General features: G+C 36.3%; 2 protein-coding genes across 5 annotated transcripts in view; one reads left to right on the top strand and one right to left on the bottom strand.

The window, feature by feature from the left end:
- LOC128245308 (neprilysin-1-like) overlaps positions 1 to 19,814 on the top strand; it is a 180,504-nt gene that overhangs the window by 51,478 nt on the left and 109,212 nt on the right. The gene's annotated exons all lie outside the window — the stretch shown is intronic.
- The window catches only part of LOC128245306 (ATP-dependent translocase ABCB1-like), a 52,121-nt gene continuing 33,147 nt past the window's right edge, over positions 841 to 19,814 (bottom strand). For all 4 annotated transcript variants that reach the window (XM_052963430.1, XM_052963428.1, XM_052963429.1 and 1 more), the window contains 14 exons: positions 18,905 to 19,121; positions 16,764 to 16,906; positions 16,270 to 16,413; positions 15,618 to 15,707; positions 13,666 to 13,827; positions 13,125 to 13,257; positions 12,429 to 12,499; positions 12,119 to 12,219; positions 9,553 to 9,693; positions 8,980 to 9,136; positions 7,928 to 8,125; positions 6,649 to 6,855; positions 4,838 to 4,984; positions 841 to 3,857 (listed from right to left, as the gene is read on the bottom strand). In XM_052963430.1, coding sequence (XP_052819390.1) covers positions 3,657 to 3,857; positions 4,838 to 4,984; positions 6,649 to 6,855; positions 7,928 to 8,125; positions 8,980 to 9,136; positions 9,553 to 9,693; positions 12,119 to 12,219; positions 12,429 to 12,499; positions 13,125 to 13,257; positions 13,666 to 13,827; positions 15,618 to 15,707; positions 16,270 to 16,413; positions 16,764 to 16,906; positions 18,905 to 19,121 — 2,112 coding nt within the window. In that variant the 3' untranslated portion in view covers positions 841 to 3,656. The remainder of the gene's footprint in view (positions 3,858 to 4,837; positions 4,985 to 6,648; positions 6,856 to 7,927; positions 8,126 to 8,979; positions 9,137 to 9,552; positions 9,694 to 12,118; positions 12,220 to 12,428; positions 12,500 to 13,124; positions 13,258 to 13,665; positions 13,828 to 15,617; positions 15,708 to 16,269; positions 16,414 to 16,763; positions 16,907 to 18,904; positions 19,122 to 19,814) is intronic.

Here is a 19,814-nt window from a genome sequence, read left to right as displayed (position 1 = left end):
CAACGACCTTTGAATGTAAAAGAAACAAAACAATTTGAACTATGTTTTAGATTTATTCTATATATTTTCTTTTTGACAACATGTGTATTTCAGTACGTTAAATATATTATGTAAAACCGCTTTGTTCGTGATAACAATACTTTATTAACATGTTCTACACTATTTCATAAAACAAAACGATCTCTATCAGTACACAAATATGCACATACTTTGCCTAGTTGAACAGTTTAGCACATATCATGATATAAATTTAAATCTTCAATGTTATGACATAGTGAAAATCGTTAACCATTTTCAGGACAACGAAATGAATATAACATGAATTATGTATGTCTAGGTAAAGCATATTCTACTTGAACAATAAAAATGCAATTTTTGACATTTAAAATTAATAATTTACCTTGCTGTAACAATTTTAAAATCAAACAATTATGTTATTTGCGTATGCAAACAATTCAACCGATATGGACCAATTAATAAATAGTCTTGCAATTACCTGCTGTATGTGTTAAGGGACTCGCTCGTGTTTTGGACCAAGAATTAATTTTCAAGAAAAGGAATCTGAAAACACTTATATTATAAAAAGAAAACTCTTTGATACTGAAATTGGTGACATAATACAATTATATATAAAACAATATTCCAGTTTTAGTGGGCATCTAACCCATACCGGTACAGTGGAAGAAAAAATTAGAAATCCGAAACCTACACCACTCGGCCACAAAGATTGGTACCACATCGGATTGATATTTTAACCTTCATCAAAGACATTGGTAACATAAAGTGATAATTTGATCAGCCAATCACGAAACAACTCTTCGGCGAATTGCGTTGCTGACGTAAAATTCGTGATCTTCAAAGACAATATTTGCGGATCTATCAGCATTTGTTGAAGGGTCCAAGCCTTCAGTATCTTTGTTTTAACACCAATGATTTGCTACACTTTAAGTCGTGGTAAAAATATCTTGAAAAAAAAAAATTAACAAACTATGAACGAATCCCTTTAAGCATGCATATATCATGTACTAACACGCAAATATTGTATAATATGGTTTATTTCAAACGTCACACAATCAATACAAAACATATAAAATGGCATCAAACAGTATTAGAAAAGCCATCAAAAACACAAAGTAACAAAAATATCTTTGTAAACATAATTCTAACCGTTTTGTCAATGCCATGTTTTGTTTATAATTACATTGACTATTAGCCATCTCAACGATCAGTCATGCTTCTATAAGATAACACTCAAACCAACGGCTTATATGTAGGTCGGTTTGTAAAATGCGGAAATAGAAGTAAAGGACCAATGCGTAAAATGCTGGTATTGAAGTTAAAGACCAATGTGTAAAATGCTGGTAATTCAGTTAAAGACCAATGCGTAAAATGCTGGTATTGAAGTTGAAGACCAACGCGTAAAATGCTGGTATTGAAGTAAAGAACCAATGCGTCATGTTTTAGTAGCTATGATAAAGGCTGGCAAAGACGTAAAGGATCAATGTTTAACATATCAGTAAGTTTGTAAAACGCTGGTATGGAAGTAAAGAACTGTTGCGTCTCAATTCAGTAGGTATGTGAAATGCTGGCATATAAGTAAAGAACCAATGCTGTACATGTTAATTGGTATGTAAAATGGTGCAACAGCAGTAAAGGCCCAATGATTTACATGTCAGTAGGTATGTGAAATGCTGGCATGGAAGTAAAAGTCCAATGTTTTACTTTTAAGTGGGTAAGTAAAATGCTGGCATAGAAGTAAAAGTCCAATGTTTTACATTTAAGTGGGTAAGTAAAATGCTGACATAGAAGTAAAAGTCCAATGTTTTACATTTAAGTGGGTAGGTAAAATGCTGGCATAGAAGTAAAAGTCCAATGTTTTACATTTAAGTGGGTAAGTAAAATGCTGACATAGAAGTAAAAGTCCAATGTTTTACATTTAAGTGGGTAAGTAAAATGCTGACAAAGAAGTAAAAGTCCAATGTTTTACATTTAAGTGGGTAAGTAAAATGCTGACAAAGAAGTAAAAGTCCAATGTTTTACATTTAAGTGGGTAAGTAAAATGCTGACATAGAGGTAAAAGTCCAATGTTTCACATTTAAGTGGGTAAGTAAAATGCTGACAAAGAAGTAAAAGTCCAATGTTTTACATTTAAGTGGGTAAGTAAAATGCTGTCATAGATGGAAAGGACCAATGCTTTCCATGTTAGTGGGTATGTGAAATGCTGGCATAGAAGTAAAAGACCAATGCTTTAAATGTCGGCATTTTGGTATAGGTTTGTTAAATGTCATGTAACCCAAGGGCACCAAAAAGAAAATGTGAATACATTGTTTATCTCAATTTATTTCGAGACAACTAATTACCTATTTGCATTAAATTGGAAAAAAAACATATATGAAATGTTTATGTAAAACAAAATGTACACTGTAAGCAGTAACACAATCACAAAAACTACAGAGGCAAGCCAACAAATCTATTCGTATGTAAAAAAAAAACGAAATATGATGTTCTTTTGCATTTCGAAAAGGTACCACAGCAATTATTTCTAAAATTACAAACGCGATTAAAAAATAATTTTAAATATCAAAAATCTTTTTTTCGCAGGCAAAATTGATTAAACAGATTAAACAATATGAACCTTTATAAATACCTTTATAAATGTTGTTTTTTCAATTAATAGCTATGCAGCTAAAAATATCTCAGTTAAAAAAATACTCATTTATCGATTATTTTTTTATTTGTACCTAAGTCATATCCTATTTCTGTTTTGATCATTAAAATCAAATGAGTTAAACATGATAATGCATTAAAATAAAATAAAAACTATTTTGCATCAATCTATATTCCGCGCCTTTAAATCATTCCCAGGGCAGTCGTTGATTTAAAAGTACAAATTACCGTACAGAATAAACATTGTAGGTAAAATACTAGCTTGAATACAAATAACATTGAAGAGGTTGCGGAACACGGCGTGTAGCTACACTTACATAGAAGTGTGGCCATTATTTAGAATGGTTTGCAAATTAACTTTTTAAAACTTGTACTTGTAGACTCGCTTTCGGAACACATCGGCCAGTTTCCATCGAAAACAACCTTGGATGTATATGAACGGTTTACAATGTCAGAGATCTTAACACTACGCTGCAAGTAGATCGCGTAGTAATTTTAATTGAGCAGTTAATTTTAATGACTTACCTCTTGGGAATCTTAATAATTTATGCAATAATATACTTCACGGGAAATCAATTAAAACTTAGTAATACAAAAGAGACGGTAAATCAATATAATCACCTAATACTAAATTTAAAGTGTTATGAACTACTAATGTACCAGCAAACATCCAATGTTGTTTTCGATGGAAAATGGCCGAGGAGTTCCGATTAGTACACTCGCTGTTGTCGCATTAACAACTTTCCTCGTGCTATCGTACATGTTATTCAAAATTTGTTCAATGTACACATTCCTTGATGACGTAGTGCACAAAAAGTAGTTCACATTTACACGTACCCGAATAAGTAGCGTTTTGCGCAAGCTTTCTACTTTTTCACTCTAGAGTAAATAAGTAACACAATTATAATGAATAAAATAATGTATGAATGCAAATGTCTACAAACTCCTAAATTCAAAACTAAAACACTTTTTTCTAAATATAAACATTATCATTTCGCTAACTGTTGGCCGGAGACCAACTGGGCGTAAACTCCTTTCCGGCTCAGTAACTGGTGGTGGTTCCCGCTCTCAACCACGTTTCCGGCGTCAATTACGTAAATATAGTCTGCGTTTTGCACGGTTGATAGGCGGTGGGCTATCACAATACACGTTCGGCCCTTCTGGGCATTGTCTAAGGCCGCTTGCACCACCTAGGGTTAAGAAATATAACGCAGTATGAGTAAACAGTTAATAGAGATTATATTTGCATGTGATGGCTCAACTTTTGATAAGTAAACTGTTCGGGATGTTTGTACAATTACAGTCGATACTCGCTATGTCGAACTCTGTTATCTCAATGTTCCGGTTATGCCGAACATTTCTGGACTATTTCAGATTTAGTTAGGTATGTTCGGTATTTCGGTTAAATCGAATGATTCTTATCTACATGAATTTCCTGAGGTCCAAACGCCTTTGACATATCGAGTTTTTACTGTATCTTATGAAAAACTTGCCACTGTAAGCTATGTATAATTTTGAAGTTGGATATTAAAGAGGGACGTATAATCTAACTTTGTTACTTAAAATTATATTGCAAATCCTGTTAAATGGGGAAAACCTGATTTTGATTTATAAAAGCGTATCATTTCTATATGCTATTATAGCTAAAAAAAACTCCTCTCAACTCAACAATGATTATTGCATTAAACATATAAGCATGTTCATAGCAATTACAACATATGCAAAGACATATATTTGGGCAAAAAATAAATATGTGAAGAGCAAAACAATATTAAAGATGAAAAAGGGAAAAACTAGTTTCAAAAGATGTTTGCATTGTATATAAACTTTAACAGGTAAATTGAGTTCTTATTCGATTTTTTCGGATATTAAATTGACATTTTTTGCAGATTTGGACACGCGTTATAATATCTTTTTATACATTTGGTTCTTAGATATAAATAAAACAAAAAAGCAAAGTGACGCATAAAACGATTCTGTTGAAATATTCTGCTACAGTAGGTATTGTACAAAGCTTTCCTTTTAACCAAGAAATGTTTGAATGATAAGATTATGAAATTGATTTTTGTATGTCTGGCATACTTCCTACAATTCAGTCGTCGTTCAGCTATCTTTTTGTTTGAGCCTTCAAATGAACTAGGTTGCCTATAAATACTCGTCTAATTCAAACCTTTTCGCTCTCCGTATCCAAAGCGGAAGTGGCTTCATCCAACAGAAGAATTCTGGGATTGCGAATGAGGGCTCGGGCAATGGCCACCCGCTGTTTCTGTCCCCCAGACAACTGGGTCCCCTTCTCCCCTACCACCGTATCATAGCCCTGACAAATAAAGGAATGTAAGACTTTGTGTTAAAGAATACGATTCACAAATAATCTAGTACTCTCATAGCTCCGTTAACTTTAATAATTAAAGATGCACTCTTACAGATTTACCGTTTTTACAGCGTTTTTATTTTTTGTCTTGAAAAGAGCAAATTTTTGCGTAAATATTTGAATACCAGTGATAAAAGATTGCTGACAATAGATCAGATCGCAGATTATCATATTTCCGTTCGAAATTAATGTTTTATGGCTTTAACCGTTAGTTAGTTTTTAAGAAAAATGCATAAAACATTAATTTTTGAGCTTAAATATAAAAATCTGCGATCTGATTTTTGTCAGCAGTCTTATCACTGGATTCCATGGATTTTCGCAAAAATTGGCTCGTTCCAAGACAAAAAAAGTTGTTAAAACATTGAATCTATGAGAGTGCAGCTTTAAGGTTATGCCTACTGACCCAATCCAAGTGTTATATCATTTGAAAGGTATTGTTTTTAATCAATATGTAAAGACATGACCGAAAGAACAGTATACATAAATTAATTACAGTTTTGTACAGATTTTTTAAGTTGTCAAAAAGGTCAATCTGTGAGGGTGCAGCTTTAAGGTTAGCCCATGAAATAGCTTAATGCGACTGACCCGGGCTGTTGTCTGCTTCCCTATGTCAATTCACTGGCACCTGTTTTTCAAACTCATTTTTATTTTGAATGAAAAAAAATCTTATATTTCCATCCTAAAACTTACGATGCAAAAAATGTGAAAATTTATTGATTTTTTTTTATCTTTCCATGAATATGCAATCTGTGCTGTCTAGATATTCAAACATAGGGAACAAAGAGCATAGTGATGAAAACAAATATTGTTTGATAATACTTTCTTATAAACACAAATGGTGTAATTGAATATGTTATGTTTGAGGACGTTTTATTTGGCTGAGATACGACAGTAGACGTATGTCCTTTCGAATACAACCTACATTTTCAGCCAATGAGATTGCAGATAGGCAACCACTGGGTAGTCGACTTAATCATTAAGAATTTCAACGTTCGCGCGTGTTTAAAGGTCAGCCTTTTGCCACTCATCCGATACACAATCCCTGCGTCAGATTTTACGTCGACAATGTATTAGCAAATAAGGCTGTATTCTTAGTCAGTTAGATGACATGAAGTGAATTCTTAATGATTAAGAAGGACTAGTTCGCTGCGCGCATTCCGCCCGTTTTTAATCACTAAGAATTCACTTCATGTCATCTGACTATTACTTAAAGGCCTAGTTTAAGCCTTCTATAAGTGACCCCATCACCCCCCCCCCACCCCCCACCCCCAAATCGGGGTATAGTACACAACCTCTGTGTATTGATCTTAATCTTCTTGCCTTGATCCCTCTTATCAGATCTCCAATCTGAGTATCCTGCTGAGCAGTTTTGGAGGTTTCATTATAATATTGGACCCTAAATGGCCCTAAGCCAATAAACCAATATACAGGAAATTGGATCCTGCTGTGACACCAGTGCAATTAGCAGAAGAAGCACAGCAGGGGATTATAATGCCAAACATTCCTTAAACTAGGCCTTTAAAACCATTGTTTTGGGCGGAACACACCACAAATAGGTATCAACACATCTTACATCATTAGAAAGTACAACTTATTAACAATAAAAATACCTCTGGCAATGATGCGATATATTCATGGATATTTGCAGAGCGTGCGGCGGAAATGACGTCATCCATTCCAAATGAAGCCACCTCCAGCCCGTATAGAATGTTTTCTCGAATGCTGCAGTCAAACAGGATTGGTTCCTGGCTTACAACACTGATCAGGAATCGTAGACGCTTGATATTTATGTCTTTGATGTTTGTTCCGTCTACTTCCTGTAAAGTGATATTTGTTATTGAAACATTTTGTAACTTTAATGGCCAATTAAAATCAACGTTTTAAATACTTTTTATCATTAAAAGCGAAAGAATCAGCTCCATAATCAATATAATCCTCACTCATCTACCAAAACTTTCATTATTTTATATTGACTATGATTCAATTTGTTGTTTTTTTCTCTTCTGTCAGAAAAATAACGCTTGTCAAATAAACAATTAGGGTCATTAAAGCAACATTTCAATGACTGTGTTTTCACCCTTTTGGTGGTTCAAGTCAAGTGATCGAATCATATTCGCGCATTTCAGTTATTGCCGATCACTGGATAACTCCGGTTTCACGTTCCTATAAGTCCGCCTGTGAAACTGATACGAAGTAGGTCCCAGACCACGAATTAATTTTCTAGTGTTTCACGACCCCCAACACCATACTGTATATGAGAATAAAGTTGCACTTGTGTACTATACATTGAATAATATTAGAAAACGAACTACGTTCTGTCGAGAAAAATACAATTGGTTGAACGTTCAGCAATGTTTTTTTTTAAATAATAAACTCAATCACTATAAAGATTAAAAATAGCTAATGGTCTAAGATGGTAAAACAATGCTTTGATTCACTGTCATGTATAAACAAAATGGCATTTTACACTGTCTAGTCACTTCCGAATTGGTGTTATTTACCCTGTGAAGAACTGCACACGTTTAGACAGCAATCGGAACTCCTCGGCGATTTTCCATCGAAAATAACCGCGGATGTATATGAACGATTGTATGATACAGTGTAAGAATTCTTTACTTCAAGTAGATCGCGAAGCAATTTTGATCGAGCGATAAAACCATAGACCTTTACTTTTAGGATTATTAATTATGTATGCAATACTACTTTTCCTAGGGATTCAATTTGAACAAAGTATTAAATACAAAATTACACTTAAAAACAATACATTTAAAAAATATATTTTATTAATTTTACGAACTATTTTTGTACTTCTATTGAAGTACCGACATACATCCGAGGTTATTTCCAATGGAAAATGGCCGAGAAGTTCCGACTGAAAAGACAACTCACTATAGAGCCCTGCTGTGGGTCGTAGTATCTCTGTAGAAGGGAGACAACGGTGGACTTCCCACATCCGCTCGGTCCAACAAGGGCCACAGTCTGACCTGCTTTAACACTTATGTTGATCCCTTTAAGGACCTCAACATCCGGTCGCGTGGGGTACCGGAATTGGATGCCCCTGAATTCGACGTTCCCTGATGTATCGGACTGGAGTAGAAAATTAGGAATTAAGTAAGTTTGTCATAGTTCACTTAATATGTTTCGATTGGATTGTATAGAAAGCTGTAAGGTATAAAAAATAATCAAAGAAGTGAATATAACGCAAATTATTGACAAAAATAGTAAGCTTAGCTCCATCCTGTTATACGGGACTTAAGAAATTTCGAGAAATTGGGGTCTGGTGTTTTTAATGAGCGGCCAAGAGTCGCTGTCCCTGATACGCTCTTGGTGAATGATTAACATCATTCAGCTGATTATGAACGTCGGGTGGGGTACTTCGGAGCTAATTAAAAAAATTATCATAATATTTGAAGAACAAGCAACGATCTAAATATATATGAAATGTTAAAACATTACAAAGGGTTTAGTTCTGGTTTATTTACATCAATTAACTTAAAGGGATGTGTAATAAGAATAACTCGTATACTCGAATTAACTCCCTTTAGTGTTATTCATTCTCTCTCGTCTGCTTCACTTAAAAAAGGTGCTCATAAGTAAATGTCGACCTATGAATATGTACTGAATTTCTAAAGCCTAACACTAGCTGATCCAGGTGTGATTAGTTCGGGGAACACCCGGTGCCGCCGCACCCTCCCCGTCCCCAGTGTTTTTGTTGTCTTAGTTAACTTCTCGGATCAGTTAAGTATACAAAATATTATCAATTAAACAAGAATACTCCATTTCATATTAAATAGCCAAAATGTATTTGGGGAGAAAACACGCCATATCACATTAAGATCATAACTGTTTAAATGTGTGTGATAGAGGGCGCACGCCCTGCTTCCCAAAAGTGAGTCACCCCTATAACGCCAAATCTTGTAACCGTCCATAGCTAAACCTACCAGGTACTGGCCCCTTTCCGACGACACGTCTATGGCTGGGATTGTGTCGAGAATCTTGAATATCATCCCACCGGCAGTCGCCGCCTTGGAGTAGTCCGGCAGGAAGGAGCTTAGCTGTCCAAGGACAAGGCCGGTGAACGCGATCGCAAAGAAAACCCTGAAATAATGCGACATTTCAAAAATCACTTTTCACTCCCTTTATATTCATCAGTATGCGCGAAACGGTTTACATTTACATATGCTTGCAGCTTTATCAAATTATAAACCTCTAAATGCGTATTTTTTCATTCTTTTAAACTAACGTCATTTGCACTAGAAGCTCATAGGTGGTGGGGTGCACCCAGCGCACGCCCCCTGAAATCGACTTAGTTCACTTTTTCTTTCAATATAGGAGACAATAAGTAATAAAATACGCCCCTAGCACACCATTTCGGACTAGAAATTATTAAAACTGTTTTGGTGGAGTATCCCCCCCCCCTGCTTCTGAGGGAGGGGCGCAAGTCGAAAGGTTGAGCCCATAAGATATGCCACCTCTTACGTCAAATCAGGGATCCATCCCTGATTTGTACTTACTTGAATACATCATCGGGCTGCATCTGGCCAAGGGTGACCATGTAGGCCCCAAACCGGAAGCAACCAGCATACAGGAAGAACACAATACCCGAAGAAAACCCGAACCCAAATGCCTGCAGTTGCGTCATACGAAGTTTGGTCCTGAAACGTCAAATTTACAGTGAATCAATATTCAAATGATACTTGCCAATAAAAGATACATTGGATCAATATGCAATAGATCATCATTAACAACAGACACAGGAGATCTATTTTTAATATATCATAGTTAAAAACGGACACATTCACTCTATATTTAACAGGTAACATTTAACAACAGACACAGTGTATCAATTTTTAACTGGTGGTCGTTATCAACAGACACAGTGGACCAATATTCAACTGATAGTCGTTATCAAGAGACACAGTGGACCAATATTCAACTGATAGTCGTTATCAACAGACACAGTGGACCAATATTCAACTGATAGTCGTTATCAACAGACGCAGTGGATCAGTATTCAACTGATAGTCGTTAACAACAGACGCAGTGGATCAGTGTTCAACTGATAGTCGTTAACAACAGACGCAGTGGATCAATGTTCAACTGATAGTCGTAATCAACAGACGCAGTGGATCAATGTTCAACTGATAGTCGTAATCAACAGACGCAGTGGATCAATGTTCAACTGAAAGTCGTCATCAACAGACGCAGTGGATCAATGTTCAACTGAAAGTCGTCAACAACAGACGCAGTGTATCAATGTTCAACTGATAGTCGTCAACAACAGACACAGTAGATCAATATATTAAACTGATAGTCGTCAACAACAGACACAGTAGATCAATATTCAACTGATAGTCATGAACAACAGACACAGTAGATCAATATTCAACTGATAGTCATGAACAACAGACACAGTAGATCAATATTCAACTGATAGTCATGAACAACAGACACAGCAGATCAATATTCAACTGATAGTCGTTAACAACAGACACAGTAGATCAATATTCAACTGATAGTCATTAACAACAGACACAGTAGATCAATATTCAACTGATAGTCATTAACAACAGACACACTGGATCAATAATCAACTGATCGTAAAAACTAATAGAGTTGTTAGTACTGTTTTTTCCAGGATGTTATATTCGACAGAGAAATATTAGTTGTCTTAGATCATTCGTGAAACTGTCCCTGGGTCCCGATCAGTATTTAAACAAGAGGCACATCAGTGCCTGTGCTCCACTGGCCAAAAGGTTCAAGCAAAGACCACCTAACGAACATTTCCGTCAAGTTTCATAGAAATACAATCATCAATTTTTGAGGAGAAGTTATTTAAAAAAAAAAATACTTTAATAGCTCTGGCTGCCATGTTGTGCAGTGGACCGAAATGATTTGGGCAATTTGAGTAAAGGAGCACCAAACAAACATTTCTGTCAAGTTTTATCGAAAAAAGGTCATCGGTTTCGACGACAAGTCGTATAAAGTTTTTTTTATTTTTTAGCTCTGGCAGCCATGGTGTGCAGTGGACTGGAACCATTTAACAAATTTTGGTTAATGACCACCCAAGGAACATTTCCGTCAAGTTTCATCAAAATCTGATCATCGGTTTCTGAGGAGAAGTGGTGTAAAGGTTTTTCCTATTTTTAGCTCTGGCTGCCATGTTGTGCAGCAGACCAGAACTGTTTGGGCTATTTTGGTTAAGGACTACCCAAGTAACATTTCTGTCAAGTTTCATTGCAATACGATCATCGGTTTCTGAGGAGAAGTCGTTTAAAGGTTTTTCTATTTTTACCTCTGGGGGCCATCTTGTGCAGTGGACCGAAACCATTGAAGCAAATTTGATAAAGGACCATCAAAGGAACATTTCTTTTAAGTTTCATCAAAATCTGATCATCGGTTTCTGAGAAGATGTTGTTTAAAGGTTTTTCTATTTTTTTGCCCTAGCAGCCATGTTGTGCAGCGGACCGGAACCATTTGAGCAATTTTGGTTAAGGACCACCCAAGGAACAATTCTGTCAAGTTTCATCAAAATCTGCCTATCCGTTTCAGAGGAGATGTCGTTTAAAGATTTTGCTATTTTTAGCTCTGGCGGCCATATTGTGCAATGGACCAGAACCATTTGAGCAATTTTAATAAAGGACCACCCAAGGAACATTACTGTCAAGTTTCATCAAAATCTGCCGAACCGTTTCAGAGGAGATGTCGTTTAAAGATTTTGCTATTTTTAGCTCTGGCGGCCATATTGTGCAATGGACCGGAACCATTTGAGCAATTTTGGTAAAGGACCACCAAAGGAACATTCCTGTGAAGTTTTGTCAAAATCCGCTTATCAGTTTCAGAGGAGATGTCGTTTAAAGTAAAAGTTTACGCACGCACGCACGCACGCACGCACGCACGCACGCACGCACGCACGACGGACAATCTGTGACGACATAAGCTCCATGGCCTTCGGCCAGTGGAGCTAAAAATGGAAGGATAAACCCTGAAAAGGTATATATCCTTATGATATAAGCAATCTACGGAAGGACCGACACAAACATACACAAGATATAATTATGGCAAGTGTACAGATCCTACCTGTATGGTGTCTCGAGGTAACTGGTATATTTAGTGTAGAACTCTGGCTCTCTGCTTAAGGATTGCACAGTGCGGACATTTTCAATAGATTCGGAAGCCGTCTGCAAATACAACAAAAATGTGTATAATGCAATAGTTAATCATAACACAATTAACATGACGCACGTGACGAATGGCATCGCCTAGGTTGATTGTCCGAGGTTGATTGTCTGATACTAATTATCTAAGGTTGATTGTCCGAGGAAGATTGTCGGAAGGACAACCCACGTCATATCAATTGTTGCAATGAAATTCCAAAAGAGTTGCCTACCTTTCCTGCCAGTTCTAGATCCACGTTGTCTTTTTTCTGTGTACCCATAACGGTCTTTAACTGGATAGCGCCTGGAACCAGAAATAGTTAATAATAATCCTTATTTTAATAAAATAAGTCCTCATTATAATGAAAATCCCAATTTTTATACAGTCAATATTTGCTATGTCGAAGTCGTATCTTGTGGTATCTTGGAAAAAACTTCAAGATAACGAGCATTCGACATAACCGAACTACAAAACATTTCTTTATAATTCGACATAACCGGAACATCAAGATAACAGAGTTGGACAAATATGATATTAATTTTCAATTTAATTGTTTCAATTTTGTTTCTAGCAAATTGTTAATCCCAAAATGTTGTTATTTAAACATCTTAGATTTACCTTTTGTTGCACTAATCCTATTCGACAATCATTCATCTTGTGTTACCATTTTATTATTGTGTGTTTGCAAACTTTACCTGTTTGCTCATTAACTATGTGTATGCTATAGGCATAATTGCCTTAAATGCATTAAAAGTTGTTGTTGTTTTTAGTGTTCTTGTTGTTATTGATGTTGTTTTTGTTGTTGTTGTTGTTGTTGCTGCTGTTGTTGTTGTTGTTGTTGTTGTTGTTGTTGTTGTTGTTGTTGTTGTTGTTGTTGTTGTTGTTGTTGTTGTTGCCGTATAAGAAAAAAACATAAAAGATGTGTTACCTGCTGCAGCCATGAGCGGAACCCCTCCGAGCACCACTAGGGCAAGCTGCCAGCCGTAGATGAAAGAGATGGTAAGAGCCGCCACCATACCCACAAGAGACTGTAGCACTGTGGCTATTCGGATACCTGTTGCCTAAAGGGACACAAAGACTGTCATAAAACGTATGAACGCAAAGTTATGAAAGTGTTTAAGTACTACCAAAGAGCAGAACTCATCTCCTGGGGGCGGGGATTGGTGGGGATGGGGCTGCAAGTCCTGCGGTTCCGTGGTGTAATTCATTTTTACCGAGGGTTGCGTCCTTTGCAAGTCGCATGTTAAGAGCCCCGGTGGCGTGGTAAGGGTCGTCGTTGTTTGTGACTTCTCAACGCAGGGAGTGTGTGTGATTAGATACTTTTTTTATTAAATTCACTTACTCTCTTACCAATACGATGTCAGTGGCATGTCATATAGAGACAGCCCCGATTAAGACGGTTCATGGTAATGTCAACGGATCAAATATGTGTGACTACGAATAGTTCGTGTTGTTCTATTTTTACTCACATTTTTCACAAGGGAGGCGTCAGTTGCAAGCCGCGTGGTGAGAGCCCCAGTGGAATGTTTCGCGTCGTCAAAGTAGGCGACGTCTTGACGCAGGAAGGCATTAAACGTCTTCAGACGTAAACGCTTCGTAAGGGTCTCACCGGAGTAGCCGAAACTCACCGTCTGAATGAGATAGATTTATATGGGTTTCAGTATAGTTATCATTTCAGTTATGATTTAATATCATAAATGACGTTGCCAGTATTATAAGGCGTCATTAAAATAAAAAAGAGATATATATATATACTGGTTAGCGACCTATTATTCGCCCGTACCACTTTTTCGCCCACCCAGTTAAAACCAGTCAAAACGAAATATTTTACACAAATCAGTCTGGCGTTTCATTGCGGCATCTTTTTTGACAGATATCAGCTGTTTTTTGCGTTCAAATGTAAGTTGTATGTGGAATTCGACCCAAATAAACATTGTTTACACTTCTGACCTTGTAAAGTGCACGCGGGGATGACGTCATCGCGCGCGCGCTCATTTGCATGAGGCCCTATAAGGATTTATTAATTTTCTTTATACCTTGCACTATCAGACGACATGATTGATTTGTCATTATAAAGTATTAAACCGGTGTTAAATTATACAAATACCATAAATTGCTGTATTTTAAGTTCAATTTTTGAAAAAGCAAATGGTAAAACCTGAAAACGGTGAAGTAATCGCCGAATTTTTCGTCTAAGGGAAGCAACTCAAATTTGAATTAATCATTACATTCTTGTACGGACATGCGTTGTCCCTCTTCGGAAGTCTATAAATAAACATACACAATGAAGGTCATGTTTTAAGAAGGAATCCCGGGAGCTTTTTAAATTTTCTGCAGAGGTGGCTTACAAAGTAGTTGTTGTATCATTTTAAACATACATAAACAGTATGTATTAGTTAACATATTATATTTATTGATCAATTGTCGTTTTAAACGGCGCTAGACTGGTCATATACATTAAAAATGTTTGAAGATATAGTTTAGAGAGAAATATACGAAAAACATCGTAAGAACAGCGAATTTATGGGGTGGGCGAATAATTGGTACAGTAGGGTGCTTATTTTAGCGAAATTATAGGGGTACTTTGCATGTGGGGATATTCGGAATCCCTAGCTATTTTTTTTTTTTTTAAAAACACAGTTTTTGTCGGAAGAGCTAGCCTGTCTGAGTGTAAAGTTTTATCGTAATAGCTATCTTGTGACAAAAGTAACTTAGGAAAAACCTCCATTTCCGGCCGAAATGGGTCGCTAACCAGTATATATATTTAAATTATATAACTAGTGCAATAAATTTTGACGTTAACATGTGCGCGCAATATAGCAACATCTTATGTATTTAAAGCTGCACTCTCACAGATTGAACGTTTTGACAACTTTATTTGTTTTGTCTTGGAACGAGCCTTTTTTGCGAAAATGTATGGAAACCAGTTATATAAAACTGCTGAAAAAAATTTGATCGCATATTTTTTTACATTTAAGTTCAAAAATGGATGTTTTATGCACTTTTCTTAAACCGTTAGTAACGGATTAAGCCATAAAACATTAATATCCGAACGGAAATATGAAAATCTGCGATCGGATCTTTTGTCAGCAATCTTTTTTTATTGGTTTGCAGATATTAACGCAAACATTTGCTCTTTCCAAGACAAAAAATAAAATAAAAATGTAAAAACGGTATATCTGTGAGAGTGCAGCTTTAACGCAATTAATACTCGAATTGGTATTGATAAAATAAATAGAATTTCTCATTCGTGATCATTTACTACTTTTAATGAGGTTTTAGCAAAAATAGCCGAAATTCACCAATTGAAAATAATGTAGCAAAAATATACATTATTAAACAGAACAATCCATAAACGATTTTATTCATAAAATAGCTCCGCCTTTAAAGATAATAAAGTATTTAATAAAAGGGTACCTACCTGTATTGTGAGGGTCAGAAACTGTGTTCCACCGAGGACTAGAAACATCATACTCCAGAAAAGACCGTTTTCGCCTCTGTTAATGAACACCTGAATGAACATAGATTGCATAACTTATTAAACATTGAATGTGACTAACATAGATATTATTTACAGTCGAACCCCGCTGGCTCGAGGTCCCAGGGACCATCAAAAATACCTCGAGCCTCGAGGAGTTCGAACCAAGAGGGAATACCTTTAGTATTAGGAAATCGGACATTTACATCCAGTTCGAGCCAACGAGAAAATCGCACCAAGCGAGTTCGAGCCAACGGGTTTCGACTGTAACTTATTCAACATCGAACTCTTGTATCCTTGAAACATTTTGACAAAAAGTGATGTTTTGAATCTTCATTCGGAAGCTTTTCACGTGTTTGGGCCTTTATCATAGGTTTAATATGGGACCCGTAAATCGTACAATACGGAAAAATACAGGATGTTTTTTACGCGCTAGCGTCCCGATACAGAAATATATTGTACGGTCAAGTGTTGAAAATTCGATTTTACCATTGAACGTATAAATTAGGTATATATAATAATAAATACAAAAGTATATATTGACCATCTCAATTAAACATATAAGAGTAATGCTAACAACAGTCAACATTCAAACCTTAATCATCTCACTAAAGAATACGGCGAACACGGGCATAGTGGCGCCGTTGACTGCGGCGGCAATGCATCCAAGTACGATGAGCGGCCACTCCTTCCGGTTTTCACGTAACATCGAGCAGAAACCGGACTTCGGCGCCGTCTCCTGAGAAATAATCAGCGGATGTGTTAATAATTGGACATGAATGAAAGACAGGTATTATATAATTATTTATATTATATTGTCTTTTAAAAAGACTGTATCACCCCAAAAAGTATGCACAAAAGAAAGAAAGAGAAGTTATAAATTAAGAACATGAAGCTTCTAATGAAGCTGTGAAAAGTTGCATTTGAATCGAAAACATGATTTTGTCGTGTTTTTTTGTAATGAAATTGGTTTATTTATCAGTAATAAGTATACATTCTGTGGTAAGTATATTATTGCAGATTAAAGAGGAGACTAAATAAAAAGTTACTTTAGTTGATGACGTCATTATGTCATCATTGATGACGTACCTGTTCAACTTCTTCCTTCTCCTTCTCCTCCTTGACCTTCGAGAGTTGTCTGGAGATTTGGCGGGAAACCTGCTTCTTCACCTTACCATCTCCTCCCGACAGTGTGCGCTTCCTAGGAACACCGTTCTCAACAATGTCTTGAGCTGGGGAAGATGTATCATGATAATGAACGCTTAGATATATTACGGGAACACCGTTCCCAACAATGTCTTGAGCTGGGGAAGATGTATCATGATAATGAACGCTTACATATATTACGGGAACACCGTTCTCAACAATGTCTTGAGCTGGGGAAGATGTATCATGATAATGAACGCTTACATATATTACGGGAACACCGTTCTCAACAATGTCTTGAGCTGGGGAAGATGTATCATGATAATGAACGCTTACATATATTACGGGAACACCGTTCTCAACAATGTCTTGAGCTGGGGAAGATGTATTATGATAATGAACGCTTAGATATATTACGGGAACACCCTTCTCAACAATGTCTTGAGCTGGGGAAGATGTATCATGATAATGAACGCTTAGATATATTATGGGAACACCGTTCCCAACAATGTCTTGAGCTGGGGAAGATGTATCATGATAATGAACGCTTAGATATATTACGGGAACACCGTTCTCAACAATGTCTTGAGCTGGGGAAGATGTATCATGATAATGAACGCTTAGATATATTACGGGAACACCGTTCTCAACAATGTCTTGAGCTGGGGAAGATGTATCATGATAATGAACGCTTAGATATATTACGGGAACACCGTTCTCAACAATGTCTTGAGCTTGAGCTGGGGAAGATGTATCATGATAATGAACGCTTAGATATATTACAGGAACACCGTTCCCAACAATGTCTTGAGCTGGGGAAGATGTATAATGATAATGAACGCTTAGATATATTACAGGAACACCGTTCCCAACAATGTCTTGAGCTGGGGAAGATGTATCATGATAATGAACGCTTAGATATATTACAGGAACACCGTTTCCAACAATGTCTTGAGCTGGGGAAGATGTATCATGATAATGAACGCTTAGATATATTACAGGAACACCGTTCCCAACAATGTCTTGAGCTGGGGAAGATGTATCATGATAATGAACGCTTAGATATATTACGGGAACACCCTTCTCAACAATGTCTTGAGCTGGGGAAGATGTATCATGATAATGAACGCTTAGATATATTACGGGAACACCGTTCTCAACAATGTCTTGAGCTGGGGAAGATGTATCATGATAATGAATGCTTAGATATATTACGGGAACACCCTTCTCAACAATGTATCGAGCTTGGGAAGATGTATGAACACTTATATTGTATGTGAAGCTGTATTTTATTTCGTCTGTTCTTATGAAAAAGAAAGAAAAAAAGATGTCCAATACACCCGTAATAACGCTTGCTTTATTCTAGAGGTCAATTTTTGATAACCAAGGAGTGCGGATGTTTGTAAATACCATAAGCTCTTAACATTTTACTAATCGCATTTATTCATCGGTAAAGAAACAGAACCTTTAACGAAATTTGTTATTAGCACAGTGTTCATTCAACTGCGAGTTTAAGAAACAGATACGTTTAAAGCCCCTCATACCACAACGGGGAGTTATCTTGGCTAATATAAATGAATACCAATACTTCGGAATGGACTCCAGTAGCCATTTGTATAAAACTTGGATAAGTTGTCCAAAGGTTATATTTCGGCTAGTGAACACTTTTCAATGATTTGATTGGTTAGAAAAAAATATTGGATAAATATTGACCAATCGATAAACATTTCGGATAACTTTGACCAAACCAAAAAGATAACCGGTTTTATACAATTGGCTGCTGATGGATTAACCCTTAGGCTGCTGATGGCGATTTTAAAGGCTTTGCAAACAGCTTGGAACCAGACCAGACGCCGAGTAACTCGGCGCCTGGTCAGGTTCCAAGCTGTTTGCCACTCAGTCAATATATCCCCAAAGTTTTAAGTAAATTGAAAGAAATTTAGAATAAACCAGACGACATTTTAGAGCAGACGACAATTTACCCAGCATGCAAAGGGTTAAGATCAGCTCATGGCTTTATTGAGATATATCTAAAAAACTAAAAACTGAATTTCATATACAAAACGAAAATCTGTATAATTTACCTTCCTCCCCTAGAAAGTCATCTTCATCTCCATTATCTCCCTCCTCCACCAACATCTGCACCGTTACCAACTGATAGTAAGCCCCCTTCTGTGACATTAGGTCAGCATGACGTCCGCTTTCAACTATGACGCCATCTTCTACGACGTAAATGACGTCAGCATTTTGGATTGTAGACAAGCGATGGGCAATAACGATCGTCGTGCGGCCCTGTCTTGCCTAGGTGAAATAAAGAAATAAAAAAAGCATAAGACTCACCGAGATGCCTTAAAGGTGCACTCTCACAGATTTACCGTTTTACAACCTTTTAATCTTTGTCTCGGAATGAGCAATTTTTTGCGTAAATATCTGCGATCCACCGATATAAAACTGCTTACAAAAGATCAGATCGCAGATTTTCTTATATTTATGTTCGAAAATAAATGTTTTATGGCTTAAACCGTTACTAACGGTTTAAGAAAAATGCATAAAACATCAATTTTTGAATATAAATATAAAAATCTGCCATCTAATTTTTAGTAAGCAATCTTATATAACTCGTTTCCATGGACTTTCGCAAAAATTGGCTCGTTCCAAGACAAAAACTAAAACAGTTGTCATAACGTTTAATCTGTGAGAGTGCGGCTTAAAGTTAAGGTACACAAATATGTAATTTTTGGACGCATATGGTCCCCATATTATTAAGAACAGAACAGAACAGAACAGATTTTATTTCAACTTATGCATAAAGCATCTCGTTACAGTATTCGTACAAAGAAAAGACAAATGTCATAATATGTGATCAACGTGTATAAGATGGTACTTTTAGATAATAGAGTAAACAATAAACTGTAGATATCATATTGTTATATGGAGAATGTTAACAATGTATCAATAAGCTAAATTATAGTAATATAAAGTAATTGATTCCAC

The sequence above is a fragment of the Mya arenaria genome, chromosome 9 (genome assembly GCF_026914265.1).
Source record: "Mya arenaria isolate MELC-2E11 chromosome 9, ASM2691426v1".
Classification (NCBI taxonomy): Eukaryota; Metazoa; Mollusca; class Bivalvia; order Myida; family Myidae; genus Mya; species Mya arenaria.
Note: the sequence above shows the minus strand (reverse complement) of the source record. Positions and strands in the feature narration are given on the sequence as shown.